The sequence below is a fragment of the Streptopelia decaocto genome, assembly GCF_964273445.1.
Source record: "Streptopelia decaocto genome assembly, chromosome: 6".
Lineage (NCBI taxonomy): Eukaryota > Metazoa > Chordata > Aves > Columbiformes > Columbidae > Streptopelia > Streptopelia decaocto.
This window is the reverse complement of record NC_138660.1, coordinates 37,009,359-37,036,694: the sequence shown is the minus strand read 5'-3', so window position 1 is coordinate 37,036,694 and position 27,336 is coordinate 37,009,359. Positions and strand designations below refer to the sequence as shown.

General features: G+C 40.3%; 1 protein-coding gene across 4 annotated transcripts in view; it reads right to left on the bottom strand.

The window, feature by feature from the left end:
- ERBB4 (erb-b2 receptor tyrosine kinase 4) overlaps positions 1-27,336 on the bottom strand; it is a gene marked incomplete at its 3' end in the record, with an annotated part of 614,339 nt that overhangs the window by 83,511 nt on the left and 503,492 nt on the right. For all 4 annotated transcript variants that reach the window (XM_082056775.1, XM_082056772.1, XM_082056773.1 and 1 more), the window contains one exon: positions 7,212-7,397. In XM_082056775.1, coding sequence (XP_081912901.1) covers positions 7,212-7,397 — 186 coding nt within the window. The remainder of the gene's footprint in view (positions 1-7,211; positions 7,398-27,336) is intronic.

The following is a 27,336-nucleotide window of genomic DNA, read 5'->3' as shown; positions in this document are numbered from 1 at the left end:
AAAGAAAGCAATGGACAAAATTACAGAAAAAAGAAAGTGTGAAATTGCTAAGTGGACAGTCAGGCTGAGACAAAAGGAGAACATGAGGAATTAAAGGGGAAAAAAAACTTGCTCAACATTTAGATTGATGAATTCTATTGTGCATTTCTTCATTCTAACACTTTTCACAGGAAACTTCTCCTTTGGACAACTGAGGTTCATAGAAAAGATGAAGAAGTTACTAAACCAGTTAAATACTCCAGATGAAATGACTAGTGAAGACATGGGGGAAGTGCATTAAAGCCTTCATAAATAGGTATGCAACTAGACAGCAAAATGTGGAATACTGTGCCTGCCAAGGAAACATGCAAAGTGCAGAGATGCTGTAATTATTTTTAATAGGATCCAATTCCCTGATTTATTTGGAGATTTCCAGCTACAGCAACAGCTGTACTCAGTGCAACTACATTCATCTGAGCATGGCAGATCAGACACAATGACCAAAGTCCTAAAATTTATTTCCTGCCCTGCCTCAGATCAAAAAAAAAAAAAAAAATCTTAGTATCTTACAGAATTAAGCACAGTTCTTCAGTATCTCACAAAAGCCCAAGACAGTCCAGGTAACCACAGCAAGAAAGAAATCTGTTCATCACTTGGAGTCAAAAGTTAGGATGTAGAATTCCACAAGATCCACCTAAATTTTGTTGCAAGACCTTCTCATGTCATGGAGGGATGCAGGGTAGTAAAATCATACTTTCCCCACATATTTTGATTTTGCTCCTCCACACAGTTAAAGGCTTGTTTCAATATGGCTTTAATTTCATAGTCCTTGGTTTAGATCCTTCTCTTCTATACACTGCACTTGTTAATAGAGCAGCCCCATTAGTAAACTACATCTATGCTAATGTACTTGCTTGCAGTGATAATTATCACAGCCCTTAGCCCTGGTCCTTGCCAGTGTGAGCACGTCAGGAGGGGCTGATATAGCATTATAATTATACAATTAGCCTTGTCATGGCAAGGAGCTCTGGGAATAGAGACATCTTGAAGCTTAAAATGTGGACAGCTGATAGATGACTGTCATTAAGCTCCTTTGTTCACTCCATGATGGAACAGTCACTGTGCTGAACAGTAGGCTTCTTTAATGAAAAAGCAAGACCTTGAACCACAGTCAGTACCCTCCACCTCTTCCCAACCTGTCCAGTTACCCCTGATTCCTCCCACTTCACACAGCTTCTCTCTCATCCCATCTACGGAAGAATAACAAAAGCTGTCTCTAACAAGTAATTCCTAATCCATCAATTCTTGACGGAGGAGAAAGGCTCCTCAGCTCACAGTGCAGCCAAGGGGCCTCACTTGCCTCCAGCCCTCCCTTTATAAATGAGCAGCACAGGCCAAAACCTATTTAATTTAGGATGCGAGATGAGCGCTGTCCCAGCTTCTGGGTCAGCTTCTCAGTTGCATAAATCAACATAGATCCTTCGAATTTCATATAGTCTGTGAATTTACACCCTGTTGAGAAGCAGTGCCCTGGGCAGTAATAAAATACGCCTTTCTAAAAAGTGGGCAGCAGACAGGACCTCCTTTTTGCCAAGAGAACTGCAGAATGGCACTGAGCCCTGTACCGTGAACCAGTTTAAAAGAGAGAGAGAACAGCGTGGCAGAAAGCAGCGATATTGGAGGCTTTGCAAGAGTCTTTGGCCTGATGGCTCCTGAAGACCCCCAGCTGCAGATCTGCACTGCTGGCAGAGAATTTTTAGAGAAAGCAATGACTGCAAGTGGGCTGGAATAATACTCAACAGACTTCAAGATGTGCATCTGCTTCATTAAAATTCAATCCCCAAGTTCTTCTCTGTTTTTCTTTCCTAGAATGTTTTCAAATGTTGTTTTCCTGCATGCCTGGATAACTGATACTGTGCAGGGTTTTAGTTAAGGTAATTTGAGAATTCTTTTATATTGAAAAGGTATATAAAGTAATTCTCTGAAGTACTTGATTTTCCTTCCATGACATTCCACTGTATCAACCTATTACTGCTTTACCTTGTTAGTATTCTGAGGGATTATGAATGAATTATTATCATTCAGAAAGTAAAAAAACAGGTCTGGCAGCCCCTGGGGGATACAGGACAGAACAGAATGGGGCACTGGCTAAGACCCAGGAGAGCTGAGCTCCTCTACAAGTGAGGTGATCGTAGGCAGGCTGCTCTGTTCAAGGAAGATTGCTGCCTTTCTCACTCTGCCCTGTCTTCTTTGGGGCAGGAAAAGTTTCTCTGCATTTGAACACTGCTCAGGAAAATTGGTGCAGATGCAACACAAAAGCAGCAGAATGCAACCATAATTGTACTAGAAATAATAAAAAACCAGTAGATAGGGCTGCCTGGGATGAACGTCTATGTTGAATTTCACAAGTGGTGTATTGCAACATTACAAAAGCAAAAATACATTTCTATATGCCCTTGAGTCAGACAAGGACACTAGCACAGCACAAAGGGCCACAATAATAATTTCAACAGGACTCAAGCTGATTTTTCCCCTCAGGTAACAGTGAGAGGGTATCAGCCTCAAATACAGGTGCCTTGTAGTTAACCGCACATAGTGGCAGAGTATAACCGACTCTTTCTGATTAGAAACCTCAAGATGTTTCTTTTCTTCTTCAATGCACTTCTGGAAGAATGTCCTCACCCCCACACTGCCAACTTGCCAGGGAGTGTGTTTGGGCAGCCCTTGCTGAGAGAAATTATATCAAACATACTGAAATATCAATACACACAATTTTTTTTTTTTTTTTTTGTTAAATCTTCCTGATTTACATGTATGTCCCAGACACTGGCTGACAAGAATTCACCTACTGACATTTAACTTCTAGGCTCGTGCTAACCTTACAGAATTTGAATCTCAATCCACTTCTCAAGTAGCCAACACTATGGTTGTTCCTGAAGCATGTTCATGAAGCATCCTTCCATACCCTAAGGTCACCACGTTATCACTCTTGCTCCCACTCTAGGAAGTATCTTGACACATGAGCATAGTTTACTGCTTTAGTAGACAAACTCCACATAAAATTGCTGTGCTGAACTGAGAGCTAAAATGTTAAACATTGGTCCCTAAGTGAGACAGCACACACAGAAGAGAGACACAAGGAGATGCCTTGTGTATCTGCAAAACAGAAGGGAAGAACCCCCTTCGCTCAGCTGCTGTCTAACAACCACGTTTTATGCAGAACGCTTAGGGGCTACTCTATTTTTATAACTTTCATCATAAAATGAGAAGCTAAAGCTTCTGCAAAGAGAACACAATTACCCTACAATGATATAACAGTCAGAATAAATTCAACACAATCTGTGTATGCAAAAAGAAAAAGCATCCAAGCTATTTTCAATTGGCAGTAGATAATACTTAATAACTGCCCTATCATCAACCTTCAGAAATGATCTCCAGAGCCATATGCAGGTTGGCAACCAGACACGGTGCCTAACTAGTTTTTCCATCTAGTTGTACAGAAGTAGAGACATATGGAAATGAACAGCCTGGCAGAACAAGTGAACTCGGAAGCAACGACTTCGATAAATAAATGCCTGCACATTGGCAGATGGAGAAAAGCGCAGTAGGGAGGAACTGTATTGCAGCAGCAACTTCATTTTAAACGATTCGTAAAAATCAGTTTGAACTTCAGAATTGAGGTATTGTTGGGGAAAATTCTCACCGTAAGAAGAGGGAAGGTGAGGGTAGAAAGGTGTACCTAACAAAAGATACCAGAAGCTACTTCAGGGAGCAGAGAACAGAGCTGGAAGGTTACTGATATTTTTTGCCTCTTATTACATTGCTAATCACAGTTTTAGCAGCTTTCAGAAAGACACAAGTAATCATTCCCAAAAGTCTAGAAAAGCAAGATGTGGAGAGACATTCTCAAGCTGTGTGGCACAGCCTGAAATGTGAGCACAGCGGATACAGGTACATGGGATACACAGACCTTCCCCGCAGTGAATGGAAACTTGTGCTCGATGCAATAGCCACCTTCTGCACCCATTCCTCTGGAGACCAGCCTATTTGTACACAAACTGAATCTTTCCTATTTGCAGGCCACAGACCGATTCCTAGGCACTGTTAAATGTTACAGATGAGTGGAAAACAAGTATTACTATTACCCTGCTGCTAGCAGGGGACTAGCACATTTATTCAACTTTTTGGGCTAAGGGGAATCCTCGTCTGGTGATCTCAAAGACTGTTCTTCCTACCAGTTCTGAAATATTTTCTTGTGTATGTTCTCTAACCCCAATAAACATTACAGTCTGAGAGACAGCAAGGGAAAAGGCATTCCCATATCCCATCAGAAAGCACAATGCAATGCAGAAAATTCTGTGCAATGTTTGCATTACTCTTATACGTTATGCGGTGTGCATGGCCTCATACGTCCCTGTCTCTTTCCTCTCTTCACCGATAGCCTCCTATATGATAATTAAGATACGTATCTTTACGCATAGATGCAACCTGATGGGGAAGATTATCAACACGCAACTGTCATGCAAGGTTTTGAAAGACAAGAAAATAGAGAGTTAAAGGTACATATTAATTCTTTGGAGTCTACTTCCATGATAGGGTTGCACCACGCTGGCATGGTATCCAAGTAACCGGTACCTGCGGTGACCTTCTCATCTGTAAAGAGTCATCCCCCCTAAATACCACCCAATATGCATCCCAATGCAGCAAAACACAGAACTCCCTGTCAGACACATACTGATTGTCTCCATATCAACCACTGCAGTAAAAATAAAAGAAGGGAAAGAGACATATGAAGAAACGGAATATAAAATAATCCAGACAAACTGCAATGTCCCAGAGTTAACATATCTGCCATATATACCAAGTACCGCACTTTTTCAGGAAAACAGTCACTTGCTGCTGTCCCCTTTATGGGTAACCAAGTGGATGAGCTTCATGCTGCAACATAAGGCCAAAGCAAAAATAACCTCAAGATTATTGTGATGTGGAAGAAGATGAATTTAACTAAACTTCAATAAACTAGATAAACTTTACTAAACTTCCCCCCAATAACAGACCAACTTCTGTTATAAAGAAACTCCCTTTCTCCTCCTGTCACTTTATCAGTTAATATTACACATATGATCTCACTTCTTTGCACTAGTTGGTTACCCTCCACCTCAGAACTCAAATACCTGTAATACCTCATCTTCTCCTCCCACATCACACAGTGATCGAGAAAACCAGCAGGCAACGATTTTCAAATGATTGTACCTAAATCCAATGCCCACGTTATGCTGAAACCCCTTACAATGAAAATCAGTTTGGAATCTGTTTCACTTTGATAGGAATCACTGTGGGAAAACATGACCTGGCTCCCACAGACCCTCCCACGGATCTGTCAGCTCTGGAAGCCTCCACTATGGATCAGGCTATTGGCTTCTCTAAAGCAGCTGCCCACATAAAGTCCATGGCAAAGCAAGTACAGCTATTAGTCCAGTGAGTCAATGGCCATATGCACACACAAAGTGAAAATAAAGGTGGGTTATCTTCTCACGTATGCCACTGTGTATATGTTTTGTAACGAATAATAACAGCCACTATCAATCAAGAGAATGGAGAACAGATGGGAAGGAGGTTGTGTTGAGAGAAAGGACTCAAACAGGAATATGTATTTTCTCCCCCACCTTCCTCACTCTGATAACAGCCCTCAACAAACCCTTGCAAATCTCCAGATACAGGCAATCCCCATCAGTGTGCTCCAATATTCTGTGCAACTCTGGCTGCTTTACCGCCACAACAGAATCACAGATACTAACACATCCACAAAAAGTTGCAACGCCAAAATGTGGTTTTGGGAGTCCCCCCACCCCTCCTATGGATGAACCCATCTACTCAGCATTACAGTCCTTTCATATACTGTCGCCTTCAGGCAGGTTTGACAACAGATCTGATCCTGGGAAGATAATAGTCCCTATTAATGATGATTTTGCATTTAAGTTTTTAAAACTAGTGAACGTTTACTTGATGGCTGCTCTTTGGTCCAGCAAAACAATTGCTGGGTCTCCAGGTTTCTCTCCAGTGCTAAAAGTTTAACATTCCAACTTGAATTAAGACTTCGTTATACCTGTTGTAGCAAATTCACTTAAGGCGAAAGATTTAATACAAGAGGGCAATCTGTAGCACACATTTGTATGTAAAAAGCATTTTCACCAAAATAATCTAAACCTTTCAATAACTCTAAATAAAAAGTAGCTTCCAGATTCACATTTGTAGTAATATCATTGTATACAACTCTGGTTGCAAGAGCCTTTAAAATATATAAAAACTATAGCCCTCCACACTGCTACATCTTGTTACCATTTACAATTGATTATCAATAACTCGGTCTTGGCACAACACTGAATACACAAACACACCTAAACCACAGGTAAAACATTGCACAAAGGATTACACTAGGGCTTTGTTTACAACCTATACCCTGTTCCACCTCTGCTGAAGTGCACTCTGTATCTGAACGATACTGGCTTCACTCTTGCTCCTAAAACCCCACAGCAAGGCACAGAGCATTATGCCACAGCAAGCAAAGCAGGATCCAGCACTTGAGATTTCCCGTTCTGCAGAGAGTAGCAATATTACCCCCTAGCCTCAGCTGTTTTGATAGGTCTTAAACACAGCAGAACCGTGCTAGTTCCCAAAGGAGTGATGTGAAGTGAATATTTATCTTCTTGGCAACGTGGGGGCAGACAACTGATGGCATATCAGAATTTATCTGGCAATGCAGATTCAGAAAGGTTGAAATCTACAATCAGGTTAAATTGGTATCTATGAATATTGAACAGTAGTAGAGGTTGAAAAATACTTCTGTGCTCAGTCCCCCTAGATGTCACACAGGAGATTTCTTCCTCCACTTTCCCCTTCTCCTCTGTAAGATCCCCCAACCCTCCCATTAACACCGAGTTGGAAAGACAGTCAAGAAAAATATTCTGGTCTACACATCAACAAGTGATCTCAAATAGTGTAAGTAGCCAAAAGTGTGTATTTCAAGAGCTACTCAACCTTCTTGAAAACAAAAACACACCCAAAAAGCAAACCAACCAAACCACAAAAAAACCCAAATCGGAAGGGGTTTTTTTTGTTTGTTTGTTTGGTGTTTTTTTTTTTTTTTTTTTTTTTTTTTTTTTTTTTTTTGCATGACATGTTTTTCAGTTAGTTATGAAAATGACAAAAAAAGAGCAACATGAACTACATACCTTAGCTATTTGGACACACCAGTTTAGCAGAAGCTGGGAGCCAATATTATCCTTATGTTCATGAACATAATCCAACAGGCAGCCATGAGGCATCAGCTGAGTGACTAGTTGGATGGTCGGGCTCAAGCAGACACCCAGGAGTCTCACCAGGTGCGGATGGTCCATGCTGGCCATGATAAGAGCTTCCTGTAACAACAAAAGTGACCCAGTTACTCCAGTGTGCTTAAACACTCTCTGCATAGAAAATTTCCCACAGAGTGTCTTAAACGGGATCAGTGTCCCCTCAGTACCATGAATTCCTATGTTGTGTATCCAGTGCTAGGCATATCTAAGCAAAATCCACTCTGATGTAGTGAGCCCCAAGCAACAGGTCACATTATCTAAACAGATCCAGAGAAGGCTCAGATCAGAAATCCTGCACTGCCCTATATTTCCTGTCCCATTACAGCCACAGAAGCAAAGATGTAAGTGCGACACACTTGACTTTTCTTAAAGGTCTCATTAGTCTTGTTTGACTTCCCTTAATTTTGTTTCTTTAATACATTTTCCCAATTTGTGTTCAATCCATTGGTCATCAGCTTTTTTTTTTAAATACAAGCAAACTATGCCACTCATGTGTAGTGAGATGGCCAGTTAGGCCTCATTTAGCAAGATATTCGATTAAGCTGTGCTAAAATCCCTTACTGGATCAGACATTTCACGCTTAGTATTTTATAAGCTTAAGCATGTAGCATTTATGTGTTGATTGAAGCTTTCCCAAAGTTCAACCTGCGAAAGGTTACAAATCAGGAGGTTAACTGTGTGCTTTTCAAATGCGTCTGATGCTCAGAGTCCTACTGAAAGTCATCACTTTTACTAGGCCATAAGGATACAGCCAGCCCGCTGCACAGCAACAGCCTGATGGTTGTGATGGTGCAGCGGCAGCCCAGCCGCAGGAGCAGTGCTGCCCGTCTCCTGACGTTGCCACAGAACCACTACAGAATGCAGCAGCTTTCTAAATCTGAGCCTCTCAGCTCAGCTCCTGATTCTTCCAAAGTCCTCTCCCAAGAGATCTTGGATGAGTTACTTCATTTTTTTTCCATGCTTCAGCTTCCCATACAGTAAACAAGAAATAGCATTCATTTACTACTTCTACATTTTATTTTTCTTTTCCAGACTGTATGTTTTCAGCTAGCAAGCTGGGTTGTCCAGTACCAAGGACCAGAACTTAATCTTGGCTATGCTACTCGGCCCAAAAGTTGACAAATAGCATGGGAACTCCTTCCAAAAACCCTGCATATCTGTACTTAGAGGTGATGCCGCCATCACAAGCAACTGGCATTCAAAAAGGGCAGGGAGAAAACTGTTCTCATTCACTAAGCTGAGACTTCCATTTCAAGACCACTTCATCATGGCAATGGAACAATAAAAAGTGAGATGAATCTATGGTTTTGTAAAGCTATTTTTGTTCTCTCTCTTTCTCAAAAAACCTATATGACATCTTTCTGACAACTTAAGGAATAACAGCTGTAATAGTGCCAAAGAAAGAAAGAAAAAAAGGATGAGAAAAAGTTGGCATCAGAGGAACACAGCATACCCCCAACTCATAAAAGGCTTTTTTTTCTTTCTTTCTTCCCTATATTAAGGCAAAAAAAAAGGCCTGGCAAGTAGGCTGAGTTTGTATTAAAGGAAATTGCTCATCATAGTACAAAGAATATTTGAAACCAAATTGCAGCGTATTTGCATAATAGTTCTCCCTTTCTTTCCCTCTCTTTTTTTGTTAAAACTAAAAGATGAACAAGGCTCTAATTGTAGGGTTTCTTTCCCCCCAATAAGAAAAGAGCAGATGGCCTCCATTGGGGGGAGCATCTTCTTCCTTTTTCTTCCCAAATGTATGTGAAGAAATAAAACAAACAAGTAGGGATTATTTGATGAGATGACTGAAGGAGGAGCTCTGAGGAAGATTCCGATGTAACAAATCAGAAAAGGGATCTTAATTTACATCATTTTGCTCACATTCAAATTAACATAGTTCTTGCTCACTCAACTCCTATTCATGGGGTCTCTTTGAAACAATTTTAGCCTCTCTTCTGCTGTTACTAGAAAATGTCACTGAAGGTCACCAAGATAAATACCTGTTGACAGGTGCATTATCCAGTTTCAGAGCACAAAACTACTGTCTTTTTCTTTTTATCCCACTCATTTTTCTCCTGCAGGTGCATAAGGGGATAGTACTTGTTGTATTCTTCCTCTCTAAGTAAAGGTAAGAGTTCCTCCAGGAACGTGGGACAGGAGTACTTTTCTTTATAATGAGGACTGACTGGAATATAGACAATATATTCTCTTTGCTCACCAAGGGACCAGATGGAAAGCTTTGAAGCATGTGCTCCATTAGTCTCCAGCTACTTGCCATTTACAAAGTCTGAGTCCAAAGGAAAGACATTTCTGTACAATATTAAAAATAAACAGTGCCTCTTGTCTCATTCTGATGTTATGGGAAAGCACATGTTCTTCCAATAGTTTTGGGCAATGGTTCCAGAAAAAAATTAAAATGTTGTTAATAAAATATTATGGACAGCTCTATAATGAATTGAGACACACAACAGAGAGCAAGGAAACTGTCATTATAGATCTGTGTCACTAATGGATACTCATTTAGCATGAATCCTGGCTTCACATAGTTGTTCTCATTAGTAAAAATATTGTTATTTTTATTGAACTTGCATCTACAGGAGAACTAAATTCAGGCTTAGGTCTAACCAGCACAGCACAAAACACAAAGTAAAAGAGAATGCAATTGTTCTGCTAGAGCCTAATTAGACAAAACAGACAAACAACAACAGACACATTATGACTTAGTAGCATTTTAAAAACCTGTTCAGCAAATAAGGAATATGAGCCCCCATTTTAAAATGTTTGGACATGAAAGTTGCTGTAGCTACAATCTCCATGGCACTTAGGCACTCTGCAGCCTGGTTCCCAATTAAATTTTCTAAAACATTTTTTCAGGTAAGGCACCTAAACCCACAGTCTTGGCTGTCTGACACAGGCATCTTTCAAAACTAGCCTCTACAATTTCCCATATCTTTTGGTAGCCCTACAGATCTTGTCTCTGTACTCCGTTGGCACAATTACACAAATGGTTTTTAAACTGGGTCTATTCTAATCTAATGCAGAGGAAACTGAGGTACAGAAAAGCACAACCTACTGTTCACAGTCACAGAGGCAGCCTAGAGCAGAAAGTGATCTGGGGCACAGTTCCCACTTATCTTTCTGTCCTGAAAAAATTCTTGGAAGGTTGAAATAAAAAAGGGAAGAAGGGAGAGAAATGATTAAGATATGGCACTTTATCTTTCCCCTAGGAGTCAAAGTCTTTGTAACATCATGTGCTCACACTAGCATCTGAGAAATGACAGGAGTGGTGACGGTTTTGAAAGGCTCCTATTGCACATCAGGCACTCCTCCTCATCTGACTGCAGGAGCAAGAAGTCTCATCTCAAGAGTAAGTCCCCTGCCAAACAGAATCTCTTCCTGGAGTTTCTTTACACTGTTGCGGCTCAGGTATTAATTAACACAGCAGTGTGTGGCAGCCCTACACAGGACGGTTGTAAGCCAGCCAGCTTACACACAGGTAGTAGCTGTGGAGCTCAGCTGGGCCTTACCTCTACGATGTACTTTGGAGTCTACGGTGAGCCCTGAGCAGCTGAGGCTAAGGTAATATAAGATCTCAAATGAGTTACCTAAAACCAAGACACTGTGTGTATATTCTATTCACAGCAGCGCTTACAGTGTTAATATATCCAAGGGGAAGCCTGGTAAAGAAAGACTTTGATGCAGAAGGCAGCTAATCCAGCAAGTAGCTTGGGAAAACCATTGTTGTGTCCTCCTAGCCTTGTCACAGAGAGAACAGCAAGTGACTTTAATAGAGCCTTCTACGTTCAACTCAGCATTAAACTTATCAGATATGCTATAAATATAAAGAAATCCTATCACATTGACCATTCCTCTCTTCTGCCCCTTTGAAATGTGGTTGAATGATTGCCACATTAAGCTCAACTCCTGTGATTTATATACACAACCCTATACTAAACAATTATATTAAACAATGACATAAATGTTATTTTTTGCTTCACACTGATCCATCTGTCATGTGCATTTAGTAACACAATAGCATATCCAAGAAGGGTGAGTTTGTAGGTCCTGGTGAGACATCACCAGACCCATGACTGGTTTCTGTCAGCACAGCTGTGTCAGTAAATTCTGACAAGGAGCAATTGCAAAACCACAATGAGCGGCCAGAAGCAGCACTGAGCACTGGTCATTAGACCACCAAAACATGCTTAGACAAGTAGAACTTAAGTCATGAGAGCTGGCTGTTACTGTAACGATACAACACATAGTTATGTCCAGGCTAAGAGCACTTGTGAACACAGATGATGAAGGGAACTAATGACTCAGTTCTCACAGGTCACTTATGTCACCTTCATTCCTTAGATGGCTTTGAAAATCCCACTTGTTTCCTGATCTATCCACACTCTGCAGTCACGTTTGAAATGCCTTTAATTTGACTGCTGTTTCTGAAAAGTAACTCAAAATCCAACTAAAACAGTATTTTCATTTCAGCCTTCCAGGATGTGGAAGAGATACAATTATCAAGACTGTAAGGAGAAAGGATGCTCTGAGTAACACCTTATAGCACGTCTCATAAGATGGCATTTAACTTCCCCCTTTTCTACTTTGATATGTTATTGCTAACAATTACAACCGAACATAAATATTAGCCAGCATGATGGTCCCTGAGGAGCATCCTTTGATACAGGCTTTGTTTCCCTAACCATTTAGTTTGTAAACCAGTGGACTCAGCAAGGTACATGTGTCAGCAAAATAATGCCATACTTATGTCTATGTTGAAAATTTATCCCCCATCCAGAGTGATCCAGGATACAACTCTCTTCCAGCACATGTGCTCGTTAATTAGTACACGAGTTCAGTACATGGTCAAGCATCCCTGGGCAGACTGTTCCTGAGATGGTAAAGATGGTATACAGGCAACTCCTGAGACCCGTGGGGTCCTGGAAGGGGGCAGAACTGACAGCAAGCCACCACCCTGCCCAGTCCAAAACCATGCTCTGAAGGAAATCTGAACATCAGAATCAGTCAAGAGACCTTCCCTGAGCTGCTTAGGGAGGCTCTGAAACATGTTAACAGGTTGTGTCATTAAGAGTCCTGTCCTGTGTGGTGGATCCCAACACCTTCCAATGTAGTGCTTGATATCCTCACCTTCTTGCTGTTGAAGACTTCATCTAACAAGAGAACTGGCACTTGGAACAACATTATTTCCTTATATCAGATCTAAATATCTGGCAGAAAGGAAAAGATACTCCTTCTGAAGGTTTGCTGTTTAACACATGAGCTTCCTGAGCATCAATAACCATAGCATCAGGAGAAGTTCACTTACATACAGTCAACACCCCCTTCCAGTGCAGGGGAAACATGCTCCCTGTTCCAGAGAAGTATCACAGATCTGCTGCCCCAATTCAGCAAGCCCAGTTAAGCCAGATGAACATATGCACCTGACAGAGTTCAGTAAGCAGGGACAAAATCTGAAAAATCTTTGTTTCCCTAACCTTCTGCTTCTAACTGTTCTTGCCATAAAATAACCTCAAACAAAACAAAACAAAAGCAGCCAGGAAAGAACAATCCACCTGTTTTTCCTAATCAATGTTGAATAAATAAACGTATTTAAAAGCTGACTTCATACTGCATTTTTCTGGAAACATAAGCCACGCTGTAGTAACAGGAGAGATACTACAGTGAATATACTGCTTTTTACATTAATTTTACAATGCTTCTAATGGCTAGAGCAAACACCTGTCTGGAACACATGTCTGACATGCTTCAGGGCAGATCTGATTACAGTCCAACATATTTTCAATGCCTTTTGTTTGTCTCCTATGTCTTACCAATTTTTTAGGCTATAGCCAACTTAGCCTATGCAGTCTGCACAACTACTTAAGCTGAGAGACAGCACAATTCATATACTCCACAGCACACGTGCCCACATTTATGGTATGACAATGATACTCATTTATTTCCCCTGTACTTCCTATGCAAGATGCTGTTTTCCACTGCTTTACAGCAGCGCTATACTTTCAACCCTTGGGCTCCAATTTTTCACCACTTGGGTAGACACTCTCTAGAAAGCTTCTGCTGAAATGTCTCAGATGCTTCTGAAGATGAAATGAGAGATGCAGCTATAGGGACTGACAAAGTGTATCAGAGTTCCACAGTGGGACAGGAGCAAACAGAGGGAGGACGGTAACAGCATAAACTGCCAGGGCTGCTTTTCCAGGAACCATTATAGTCAATTAGGAGCAGACACATTTAACAGGGCACTTTCAGGCAAAAGTCTCATTTGGGGACTTGGCAACAGCTTCTATAACCAATTTTACTGATGTGTAATACAGTGAACAGCACTTGAATGCTGCACGGACAGATTCAATCCTGAGGTTACTATTGCAGGACTGAGCTACACGCTTTAACTTGGCTCATGTGAATGCAGCAGCATAACCTGTGTCCTGTGACAAAACAGGTTTCTGTCACTGTGCCCTCCTGGGAGATGGTGACAACACCTAGATCACGTACAACAAATTCTCTCAACATCCCACTGAGAATCAGGGCTAAAGAGGAAATGAAGAAAGGTATTTAAAAAAAAAAAAAAAAATCCTGTATGTTCACATTCATACTCCATGCATAAAGCAAGATGAATACTTACAGTATGTCCAGTTACACCAACAGTTGTTGCACAGAAGTATAAAAATGCATATTCAGGTCCAAATCCTATATTCACACACATGACCAACTGCTTTTTCTCTGGGGAAACATTTGGTTTGGCTGACATAGCAAGAAACAACTAGAGGTCTAAGTCAAGGCCCTGTTATGAAGAAAGGCTAATGGGTTGTTAGTTACAGTTCTGCACTAACCATCCTCTCCTTGAAACTGCTCGCATGCTTCCTTTGCTTTAGGAAGGTCTATGGGAACAGAGAAGGTAACAGTTATGAGTCTTGTTAATTTGTTTCCTCAGAGCCAGGACAAATTCTTACAATTAGAGAGTCTACAGGCTTAGAATGGATGGTTCTGGGCTTTGTAGACACATAAGACATTTGACCTTTTTTAAGTTCGGTTTCCAATGAGGAGCCTGACCAGAGGTCCACTGGGTACTAAGCAGAGTCACGGCATGCTTAGACAGGAGTACAAGTGTGCTGCGCCATTAAATGGTAAAATTAAGTCATTCCTTCAGAAAGTTCTGGAAAGTCATCTGTGCCACTACACCCAAAACTTTACAGGATAAAAACTAAGAATGAAAAAGAAAAGAAAATTCCACAGCAGGCACCACACACTGTGGTGAAATATTTCAAGCCCACCTTAAAGAAGCAGTAGGTCTTATTCATGCAGGAATAGATACCTTCATGTGCTTATAGAAGCAAATCTGGCTCACTATATATTTTGGGGCAAAAATAAATTAAAACAAACAAAATCCCACAACAGTACTGTGATCCCTGTCTTGCAAACACTGAGGGCACGGGCAACCATGCTGACTCCAACAGGGCTCAAGTGCTTAAGAGTTAAGCACATGCTCAGATGTTTGAAAGTGAAGGAGACATTTTGTAGAACCCACACACCATATGCTCCTTACTTCTCCCTGATGACTTTTTACTAATTAAGTCTCTCAGTTCATCAGAGCCTGTGTGAGACAGCTGAGGAGGAATCTCAAGTCTAAAGGAACAAACCTCTAGTGTATAACAAACTAAGTGAAGATTTTCCATCTAACACCCAGTCAGGGGACAATTCCTACCAGTCTTTCTGTGAATCTTGCCTGGAAACATTGATTCTGGTGATTAGAAGGAAAACTCTAGATCATTTTCAGTTCACTTTTATGCATAAATGGCCACGAGCTCAGGACATCAGCAACCAGAAATGTTTCTGTTGAAAGTCATCAAGAGAAGTAACAGTGGGTTTCAGACTGGCCATTCCCCCTTGCAGACTGGCTGTAAATGGTTCTGCAGCATGGACCCCTCTTTGTAAAAACTTTCTGACAAATATTTTACTTACAGCTTGACACACATCATTATTTCAGAATAGTTTGTTAAAAGTCATTTGTTTCTTACTATTTTGATGCAACCAGCAAAAAATGTTTGACGTTTTAAACGTACAGTCTAAAAAAAGCAATAATTTCAACATTATTCAAACAGGAGAGTAAAAAGACCTTACCACTGACCAGCTTATAAACATTTTCAGACTTAGCGGCAGATTTCTTTCAGAAGGAGGGAGTTATTGCTTTAATTTTTTATTTAAGATGAGTGATGACAAGGTCTCAAGAATGAGTCATAGAGAAAAAAAAATCTATCAAGTTCTCACTCTTTTCTAAAGAGTCTTAGAGCATTGCTTTGAATTTTCCAGTATCACTGAAAAGCTTGACTTTATAATCACACACTCAAAGCTCCTTCCTCCTTCAGGATCAATTTAAAAAGACAGCATCAGATTGAAACCTAATTTCATCAAGTGTACTATCAACATTAAGAGTTGTTTTAATCAAAGATACATTTTGCCCATAACCCAGGTATTTAATATCTCACAACTGAGAATTCAAAATAGGCTCATCTCCATGCTTCCCTCACTTCTACTCAGTTGCATAAGAGTATCACACTCGGGACTCAAGTACTGCAAAGGGATGATGATATTTAAACAAAAAAGGTTTCATTTGACTTAGATGGCACGCTCATGGCCAAGCTGGCATCAGTGAACCATGAAGTCATGAAAAGCTGTCACAAGTTTCCTACAGTATAGCACTTTCTTCCTTTCAACGTTACTCTACCTGCTATTTTCTCCTGAGTTTCTACAGTTTTTCCTCCATCCTGTTCTTCTCTACTTTCTTTGTTCTTTCTTTTACCATCCTGCTGACCTGCTCTTTTCCTGAAGGTAAAATTAAAAACCTCTTAAAAAAAAAGTTTTTACACCATCAGCCTTTCTAAACAGCACTATTACCTCTTTGGGATGACTTTTATAAAAGTGAAGTAGAGTTACACAAAATTTATCCATCCTACTTATTCCTTGTTGTATGCATTTACATTTATATTTTGAAAATTTTGTTTTTAAAGACCTATACTATTGTGGTATGACAGCTGACTGGGATCAAAGAATAAGCTGTGCCTTCAAGAGGTGCACTGTGAAGCTCAAAACGACACCAAGTTGCCAGCTCTTTGGTCATCCTCAGCAGATCCTGTGCCAGTGAAACTCCAAAGCCACAGCAAGCTGCTGCACATCACCAGAGGCCTTACAGGAGTGTTCCCTGAGAGGAGTTGTTGGAAGTCGAAAAAGATGGCATGTTTAGATTGTACTGTGATTACATAGACAAGGAGAAAATGGGTATGGGCAGCTATGGGCAAGCCAATATGAATTTGAAAGTGACCTGGAATTTTGTCTCATTTAGACAGGCAGGGAGAGAGACAGACATCTCTGTATCTTAAGACATCTTTCAGGACTGGACTATATAAGGATATTACGTGACAAGAAAATGCTTTCTCCGTGTGACACTTTTTATGTCCACATGGAGCACTGACTGCCACTCATGTTTTCAGCACTAGCTCAACTGCAGACCAGAGGGCTGATGTGGAAGTTTTAGTTGAGCTAAAAGCATTTATATGGTGACACAACATGGTTTAAGACACTTCCTGGAGCTGTAGGACACTTTGAGAGCTTGCCAAGCTGCCACATAAACATCAACAACCTCTGGTAGTCTAGAGTTTCGATCAGGTCTATGTTATTATCTCAACGACAGCACTATCAAGAACTTAAATTGGGCTCTCACTTGAGAGAAGAGATTAGTCACAGAAGGACCAGAAGCATCTCCCCAATCTGCTTAAAATCAGACAGGACACAGCATTCAGATCCTCAGAAAAGACCCAGCACTGGAAAATGTTTCCCATCCTTTACTCAGCTACATAAGAAATTCCCCAGTTCTCCCTGCTGTCCACAATGACAAAGGAAAAATGTTTAATATTCTAATTTGGATGCAACAACATTCTTGTCTAATAAACATAGTCTGACTTTTGAAACAACCAAAGACTTCAAAACAGAAATCCAGCAGATTTCATTAAGAATAGGTATTTCAGTCACTAACATATTTCTAAAACATTGTAGCTGAGGAATTCACTGGAAAGCTTCAGCAGTAACTCTTCCTTTTAGTTCCAACAAGTTAATACATTTTACCAAGAAACATTTGTTCATTATTTTGCCAAGAAACCATTTCAACAAGGAAACTCACTCTCTTTCCCCATTTCAAACACCCTTTCTTTCCAAGCCTCCTCCAAACACTTCCATTACTAAAATTACATATCAGAGGACTTGTGTTATTAGCAGGTGACTCTAGCCACTAGCTTGGCTTCAGAAAACATACAAAGAGCTAAATTCTGCTTTTATCTGCATGTAGAAATCACGGCCCTGAACTCCAGCGAAGGGCACTCCCCAGCCAGCAAAAGCACCCTCCAGGTCAGAGAATATTTCCAGATGGATTCAACTTGGGGATTGCCTGACGTTACCTCTACTCCCTAAATGGAAGACTGGGAAACTGCCCATAGCTAGTCTGTGTTCCATGTGCCCCTACTTTATTAAGGTCTGATTTCCATCAGATTAAACTGTTATTTGACTGTACCTCAGCCATTTCCTACCATTGCATCGACACTGCGCCAGATCACAGGATTTACCAATATAAGTCAATCAATGAATGGCTTTGAAGCCGGTGTTGAGCAAATGCAAGAGAGCTGCAATTTGTCAACGTAGCTCAAAAATCTACATAACTGTATTTTCTTAAACTTTTTAATATCATTTGTCATGCAAAACATTAAGATCAAAAGAGGCCTTGGGTCTACCTGAAACCTATTTAATTGTATTTTGTACTATTTTGTCTATGCAATTAAAAACCTGATATTCTATATAAAGCAGAAACCTTCAGGATACAATTGCAATCACCTTACAAGGAACAGGTAAGAATACCTATTCTCTCTTCTGTTGCTAAATAGACAATTTGCCTTATATCAAGTGTTATCAGCTTCTTTAAGATACCTGACTTGGGGGCAAGCACTGACTGATAACAAGAGATGTTTGGAAAGAACATTTTAGACACCTTCTCAGTGGCTAATTAGATAAAGCAGCTTTTTCTGGAAACAAACCTCATACAGTATGTCTTTCTCAGTAAACATTCCAAGCTGATTTAAAACCAGAACATAATTAAAAATAAAAATTAAAAAAAAATAAATAATTTCCTTAGAGGTTATGAGATCTGTGCTGCAATTAACAGAGTTCCATTTATAAATGGGTATAATAACAATCATTCCTCTACCCTGTATCTGTGGTATCCATCTTGATTGAAAGCCTTTCAGTTCAGGGATAAGCCCACCATGTTTTCACAGCACAAAGGTTTTCTAACCTTAATAGTTCCAAGAGATGCTGTACATTACAATGAGAAGCAGCACTGAATTTAATATGGAAAATATTGCTCTGCAAAATCTTGTTTATTTCTGGAACTACAGTTTCAGCGTTGAAAGACCAAGCATTTCAAACCAGCAATTACTGTTCTGTGGACAGCCAGGCACATCGTGACCTCAGCTCTATCTCTGTTTATCCTTGTTATTGCATTGAAGTCAAAAAGGTATCGGCAGAATATTACAAAGATTATCAACAAGCCAGTCATGTACCAGATTTCCCAGTCCGATTTCTTCCATTACTACTGTGTGACAGGCCGTGATAGGGACAGTTGACTATCACTTGTAAATAATATGTAGAATATTAATATGAGCAGATGTTCATTATGTCATTTTTATAAGTCTGTGACAGTTGCTGATGTATCAGAGGTGTCTGGATCAGCACTGAGACTTGGAATACACTTAATTTTTGAAGGGTTATCTGCAAGAAAGCACTGAGGGAGAAGTATTTCAAACTACAGTTTCTTAGAAGAATTAAAATACGTTTTGACAGTGATACTTCAAGTTCAGCTCCTATAAGCCTGTATCCTTAAATTTCTGTTAAAAATGGACACCATGTGAGTATTTGTATGCATAACATGGTCTTGGATTTTTTTTCTCCCTACAATACAAAAAACCTTGTTCTCTCTTAACTTTAAGTTGACTTGGCACTTCGGCAGTACAAAACCAAGCATGACAAATATAATACATTGATCCTCCAGGGCCCTTTGCCCTTGCTCACTTTCTGCATTGTTGCTGATCTGTGCGCTGCAGCATGTGCTGGCGCTCACACGCAGCCCCATCAGCCTTTCATGAAAAATTTGATATGTAATAGCCTGCCCATCTGGTGCTGAACTAAATCTCAGACAAGCGTACTTCAAAAATGATTAGCCAGCATATACATACAGTTTTACAGCCAGCTCCTCTGACTTAAAATATCAAGACGTTTCTTCTTCAGTCTTCCCCTCAAACCTCATTAGATTCACCATTAACCTCGAACCAGTGATGGCTTGTTTGGGATGCATTACAGTTAAGCCTATGGAAACAGTACCTCTTTTTCATTAACAGAGGTCCCATAAAACACCTGTGTTTTTTATCAGTGTGACAACATTCTGGCATAAGATTGCCCTTTAGGAATTCAAATTTAACGTGTGCCTATTTTATATTGCTAATGTGAGCTGGAAGCACAAACAAAAATGCAAAGCAATAGGAAGTTTCTTAAATACAGGCATTTAGTTTCTTTTAGTGGTAAGTCAGCACTAGTTGCCCAGTTCTCAGTGCCAAAATCTGCTTTAAAACTGGGTATCTGTGTCAGCTTCTTCTCACAACATACCAAGCATTATTCAGTAACCTTATCTTCCATTTTACCAAGCTTTTCATTTTTATTTCTGCACTTTGAATCTAAACATCAGAAAGACTCTGCAAAGAATTCCAGTGCTCCCAGTCACTTTGCTGATATTTAAGGAAAGCTGTTTTTCATGTGTGTAATTACAAGTCTCGCAGTTATAGCCTACCACTCCAGCGAGATCTGTTCCTGCACAGATAACATCTTCCCCTCTGCCTTAAATCATATCAGCCACTGGTTGTGCAGATGAAAAGACCAGCACCTGCAGGTACTATCTTGTTGAAAGGCGAGTCCCAAAGTTCATGGCTTTATGGTACCCAGTAGAAATTTTTACTCAAGTGTGTAAGATTGCTCTCCTAAAAGCCCACATCCAGATACAAAATACATAAGTCCTGGGAAAATATGGAGCTGGAGGAGAGCATTCTGGCTCAGGTCCAGATCTCGCATATAGTAAAGGGTGGCAATGCCAAGAACTAGACACCCAGGGTACTGTAAACAACAGAAATCTCATCATGGAAATACAAATCTCAAGAGCTTTTGATTAACTCTCCTAATTAAACTGTTGTGTACCACTTTCGATACTCACAGCAACACTATTCTGCTTTTTTTTTTGTTTGGTTTTTTAATATTCCCATCCTTTGCCTGTTCAATTTCTAAACACTTTTTCAAAAAACCTCTCTCCTACTGTGTCCTGATAAAACAGTGGCAACTAAGGGATCCTGACCTTCATAACAATCACAAATACAGCCACGCAAATAACTGACTTCACGTTTCAGTAACGAAGCTCAAATGTAGACTCCAAAGCAACAAGTATGAACCAGGCTATTGGTGTACCTCATATATCTTGAAAAAGAAATCGGAATACAAGACATCAGTGCAAAATGTTTCCTTCACACACATACTCTTCACATCCAAAACTACTTCTTGAATTTGATTATAATAGTTTCAATTAATCCACAGGAAGGTTTTCCAGTAAATAAACAAACGAACACTCCTTCCTCATCTTCTCCTCACTCACAGATTTACCTGATCTTATGCATGGTTTCCAAGTTATAATGCAATACAAACTTTAAATAAGGAGTTCTGCCATGTCCATCAACAAAAAGCTTCTGAACATACTTCCTAATTCATTTAGGAATAACTCAAAACGTCAGCCACTCACTAAAGCATGTGATTCTCCCTTAAACCTGTGACAGACTTTTTAGAAGGATGACTCCAGAGGTGAAGTCCTGGTTCTACTGAATTGACTGGCAAATTCACAGCTCCAGTTGATTTAAACAGGGCTCAGATTTCCCGCACCGCCAGTACTAGCAGGCAAACTCTTTCTCACTGTATTTTCCAGTTAAGAGTGTTATGCCAGGGTGTTTGCTCTCCTGTTTTGCTGGCTTGTCTGTCAGTGCTTGTGCTTGATCCTTTCCCTGTATATACTTTCTCCATACAGCCACATGCTCTTGCATATGGAAAATTAACACCCCCCTGCACACACATCTGACCCTTACGTACTACGGCAGGAAAAATTACTGAAAGAAACATTCAAAAATAAAATTATTACTTAAGATGGAAATAACAGAAATGTGGTCTTGTAACAGTTAATCTTCAGATGACTAAGAGCAGTTAACCTTCAATAGTGATCAGACTTTCAGCTTCTGTAGAGGCTGATCACTCTCGGGGCTTGTGCATGGTATGCGGAGTTCTCAAGGACAGCTTGATTTCTGGCATCTCTGGACAAGTTGGAAATTGTAATTGCAATCACAGTGAGCTTCTGTGCCTGGAACTGACAGGCAAACAGCTCCCCCTCCTAAGTGGCTACACTTACAGTGTGCTTAAGTGGGAGGAAGAAGAGAAACTGCACAAAAAGGAGTCTACAATCAGATGAGTCAGGTCACTCCTTGCTCCCCACCCCAGCAACTTAACAGGCTGGAGTGAAAAGCCGTTTGAGTCACAGCTGAAGCAGACTGCCAGGCAGCGCAGCAGCACTGCTGCTCACTATCAGCTACTCTTACAGAGACCCTGTGTGCCAGGTGGAAAAGAGGATGTTTACATTAATGACAGCAGACGAGGCTAAGGAAAAATGTCTCACTGCTGCCATAAAGGATTTGATTTGATCCTAAATCTGCCCTTTAAACTGAGGTTCAAGACTAACTCAGCTGTATTTCCCAAGCAGCCATTCATTTTCCAAGCAGTGGAATGACTGGGGGGTGCCTGGATGTCCTATCCAACAACTGTTAGTGGGTGAAGTCTTTTCAGATTTTCAGAAGCATCTACACGGACTGTTGAAGACCTGGGTCAAACACCTGGCTAGGCAGCATGAAATGTACTCAAAGAATTAAAAATAATTCAAGGGCCAGACAAAAATATTTCTCTAGTCACCTACACAGTCATATGAGGCAGGATCTTACAAGAAGACTCTGCATAAATGAATGTGTTAACTGAGAAACAGTACATCAGAGCGTGTGTCCACAGGGAACCCCACGGGCTCTACAAAAGCCACCAAGAGCCAGGAAAGGAACCCAAAGACTTCAGCTTAGAACCTGTGTCTAATGCCAATGCTGGCAACCAAGAAAATATAAGTCTTTTGTCACTTCCCCCCCCCAACTAGCTAGCTGTATTTCCAAGGTACTTTCCACAATGGCATCTAGACATATCTGAAGAAACAGAGAAAGCATCTAGACCTTCCAGATGTCTGTGGGTTTTCAGCTGAACAGGAAATAAAATTTTCTTTTGCTAGTCAGTCACATAATTTTGACCTTCAAACCTCTGAACAAAAGGTAAGTTCAGTATGTCTTGAGGACTTTATTATAAGACAGGCTCACAATTTAGGAAAAGCCACTTCTCTTTCTTTTTTGCAGTACAAGACAATGGACTGCTTTATTAATTTAGTTCATTAGTCCAGCCATAAATAAAAGGATGTGGGTATCAGCACCCTATATGCAGCTTTAATTTGTTTGCCGCATGCCTGGTGGGGGTCACTTATTACCTTTATACTTCGCTTGACAAACGCTCTCCTGCACGCTAAACACTGCTCCTAGAGACAGCAGGGAATTGCATTAAGTCCAGGCGAAGTCAAGAAGCCACCTAGATCTTAATTATAAAACCATAAAAGAAACCAACCGCCTCTGAAGCTCTCTTACCAGGAAACAAATGAGAACGGGAGATTTATTTCCAACCATAAATCCCAAACCCTTCAGTTTAATTTTTCCCAAGTTAACTTTCTCACCTAGCTAAGCAGCACTGCTTTCTATTATTAGCTTCTGGCCCAGTATCAGTTGACCACCATCAGTCAAACTGTCTTCATCTCAATGAGCTCAGGGACTCCCAGGGAACTCTGTGTATGCAGACTTGTGCTTGCAGCCTCTAATTATTTTCTAACAGATAATAGAGCATTTAAGTTCAGAGAGGATAGATTAAACCTGTAAGTGCATCAAAACCCTGGACAGAATCATAGCTCACAGGATTACTTCCTGGAAACACCAAGCTCAGAGGGCTAGAGAGAAAAGGCCCTCGTCCATTGTTTGTTTCCCCATGACATATTAGTTTAAAGATACATTTTTCTTTTAGCCTCAAAGGTGGTTTGCTGTGCTTTTGAACCACAGCATGACTTTGGAATGTATTACGTTATCAGTTGAGCATCTGGTTTGATGTTAAACCAACTGATCAGACAATCAAAACAGTCAAATAAAATTATTTCCCCTTTTCAGCCTCAAATTAACAAGTGAAATGCTAAGTCCCTGTTCTACTATCAAGTAGCCTCTTACCCACATATTTGCCTTTTTTTTCCCCACAAGAAGCTTCTCTTCACTCCCTAAAACTCAGGACCCTCATACGTTCTGTTACCAGCCTTAGGCTGAGGAGCAGGACACCCTTCTCTTCTGACATCCCCTGCGTCCGCTGGTGACTCCCCTTGCTGATGCGCTTGCAGGCAGATCAGTAACAGCAACACCTGCACTCTGAATTCAAATTCCAGCGCCTGTCTGGGGACAGTGGAGTGTGACCAGCCAAGCAGGGAGCAGAAACTACTCCCCATAACTTAAGGACCTAACCATTTCAACACCTCAGGCAAAATTCTTTACACTGTGAAATTACTCCAGGCATAATACGTATTCAAAAATACATAGAAGAATGGTGAACCTACATTTTACAAAACTGCAGCAACAACCTCTGCAGGGTGAAAACAAATCCATAGAAGTCCACATTTACATTCTGCTTCAGTGCTGGAGAAGGCAGTGTGGGTTACTTAGTAGACTTGAGCTGGCACCGTTGTAACAGACACTGACAACTGCAGTGATAAAAACTATATTAGAAAGCAGGGAGCAGAGTAAAAGAAAAAGAACTAGCTGGGAATGTGTGGAGGAAGCCTGAAAAATGGACTCTGCTGCAATTCCTCAAAGAAAAATTCTAAATAAGGGATGTACTTTCTGATCATGGCCAATTCATCATCCCCTGATGGGAGGAGGATGGGACATGTCTGACCATAGCAGGTGTTACCATCATGCATTATACCATTATAGTCATTACAGACCCATTAGTGGCTGTTCGAGGTGCTGAAATGACAGCCCAGTAGCCAAATTGTTGTTCTTTACTTTTAGCATAACGTTTAGCAGAATTCCAGGAGCTTGCAGAGAGCTTTTAAACTTATATTCTGCCAACTTTAGGAGTCTTAACCAGAGCCAATGCACAATGCCACTAACATCTACACCAGCTATTTCTGTAGACACTGAAGTGTCCCAAGTACTCTGTACACAAACCACTGTTTGATGTTTTCCAGAGCATCTCTAAAAGGAATGCTAAGTTTTAGTTGCAAGTACAAGGACATACACAATCAAATAAGAAGTTATTGCTGGCAAAAACACAACTATACTTGACAGGTACAAAAAAAAAAGTCAAGACTCTCATAGTGACACCTCCTTCCTGCTAGCCACCTCTACCCATTCATAACTGACATGTCAGACCCTTTAGAACCCCCACTATGTTCATAATGGCACTTAGCCACATACATGGCTTTTAAAAAATCTGATACAACTGCTTTTAACTAACGACTATTCATAATACTATTTTTACTGAAATCACAACTGATGCATTTTGCTCTTATATGTACATACTTTCCTCATAAAATGACACCACTAAACAGTATCAAGTTTTATCAGGATAGATACACTGACCAAAGCGTTGGAGTGAGAATGACTAAACCACATTTTTCTACGATAACTTACTCTTCAATGAAATATATTTAAGTTTAAAACTTGAAACTATTATGAGTAGATAAAAGTTCAAAACAATGTCCTTTCTGGGACAGAGAGGAGTAGTCACATTATAACTATAAACAATACCTAGGTCATTCTCTAAAAATTTGGCTTGTCTCAGGAAATAAATAACTGTGTTAGGAGGTGAAGGTGACAAGAACATGTGTACGATTGCATGAACAATTATTTCAAAAGAGTGAAATTAAATCTTGTTCTTCATCAATGCAGTACTGAAAAGGATGTTACAGACTCCTGCACATCTATCAAATGCAGCTTTGGCACAAAACATTTTATTTCCCCTTATTGTCACTTATATTAACTAATTAAGTCAATTCCTTCTTTATTATGATTAAAAATAACCTTTAGGCTATTATTAACCTCTAGGACAAAAAATAACCTCCACTTTTTTTCTCACCTTGTTAGCACTGGGTCAGAGACTCATGATAAACTGTTATTTTAAAGAGAAATCTTTCCTAGTATGGCTGTACCTTACATAGTTAAAATCTCTGGAGTTTCCAAAAAACCTTCCTTATTTCAGAGCCATTTATCAGAGGTTATGATGCGTACACTGGAGGGGAATGTGGTCCAGTGAATTAAGTCAGCTGATCAAGCTGAGCTATGAAACCTCAGACAAGTAACTTTGTCTTTTAACAAGGACCTTATGTTTTCTTTGTAGAGTGCTTCAAGGTTAATCAATATCAAAGGAGGAGATATTACTATTATTTCTCTGTCAGATAAAGGGTCAGATCCTCAACTGGTGCAAGTTGCTCAGTTCCACTTTCATACAGTGATAATTCTCTTATCTTGAGGCTGAAATCTGTATCACCGACTGCTGGCATCAGATATGAAGCACAGATCCCTTTCAGCGCCCTTGTGCTCCCTGCACAGTCACTTCAAAAGGGTGCGGAACACCAGCTCTCCTCTTTCTGGAGCTCACTGTCAACAATACTCTTGACCACTACTTTGTCCATTTAACAAACTTCTAATACTAATACTCTTCATTCCTTTAATGCAATTCATTCTTTTTGAACAGGGCCAAAATGAAAAGGCTTTTTTTTTTCATGCACAATGATTACTGAATGTCATCAACATAAATGTGCAGTGCTCTGTAAAAAGCCCAGGAAATCCGTTCATCTCTGCAGCCTTTGTTCAATTGCTTAAGAACTGACATATGATAATTTGTCTGAAATAGCTAAATCCATAAGTGTACATTTCTATTCATTTCTAGATGAAGAATAGACCATGCAACAGGAGTACATTCTCCTTGTGGTTTATAGTCTCATTAATGCTAAGCAAATTAAGCCTATACACTGAACAGATCTTCAAGACTATGTCCTATGTAATTTTTAAGTTCACAAGAGGGATTTACAAAAAGTGCAAATTTATATGATTTGTCAAAAAAGTCACTGAATAAGACATACACATTCACAGTGTCAATGAAGCTTGATCTTGATATAGAGCTAAAAAGAGCGCATAGTCCCTGTGAATATAAAACATTCATGAAAATTATAATCTTGACCTCTTACTAACAATATTTCAGATTAGTAAAACAAAAAGGCTTTTAAAATCCAGCATATTTGAATTTTCTTTCCCCTCCCTGTTATGCTTTACTGCAGCTGACAGCTTCCAGACTCCCAGTGCTTAGTTCTCAGGAACACTGAAGCAGGAGAGAGCTGAGGCTAAATTTCTGTTCCCAAGTTCTGCACCAGTGGAGACTTGCATACATGGTAAAATGCTCCCCTGCAACTCCTCCTCTTGTCTCTAGCTTCTCTACCATGGAAAGGTAAAATACCTGGCACACAAGACAGAGCAGTTTCAGCCTTCTACTGATGGGAAGATCACTTGTAAGAACTCCAGGTATCTTCAGGTCCATGATACTTGCACTGCCCCTCATTACCACGGCACTGACTTTACCCTGCTAGTGCAGGTACTTACAGTTCTGGAACAATCTACGTGTAATAAACTGAACAGGGCAGAGCATTGCCTCATACAGATCTGCCCAGCTCTACAGCTTCAGAGAAGGGGCACTGACCTACTTGCAG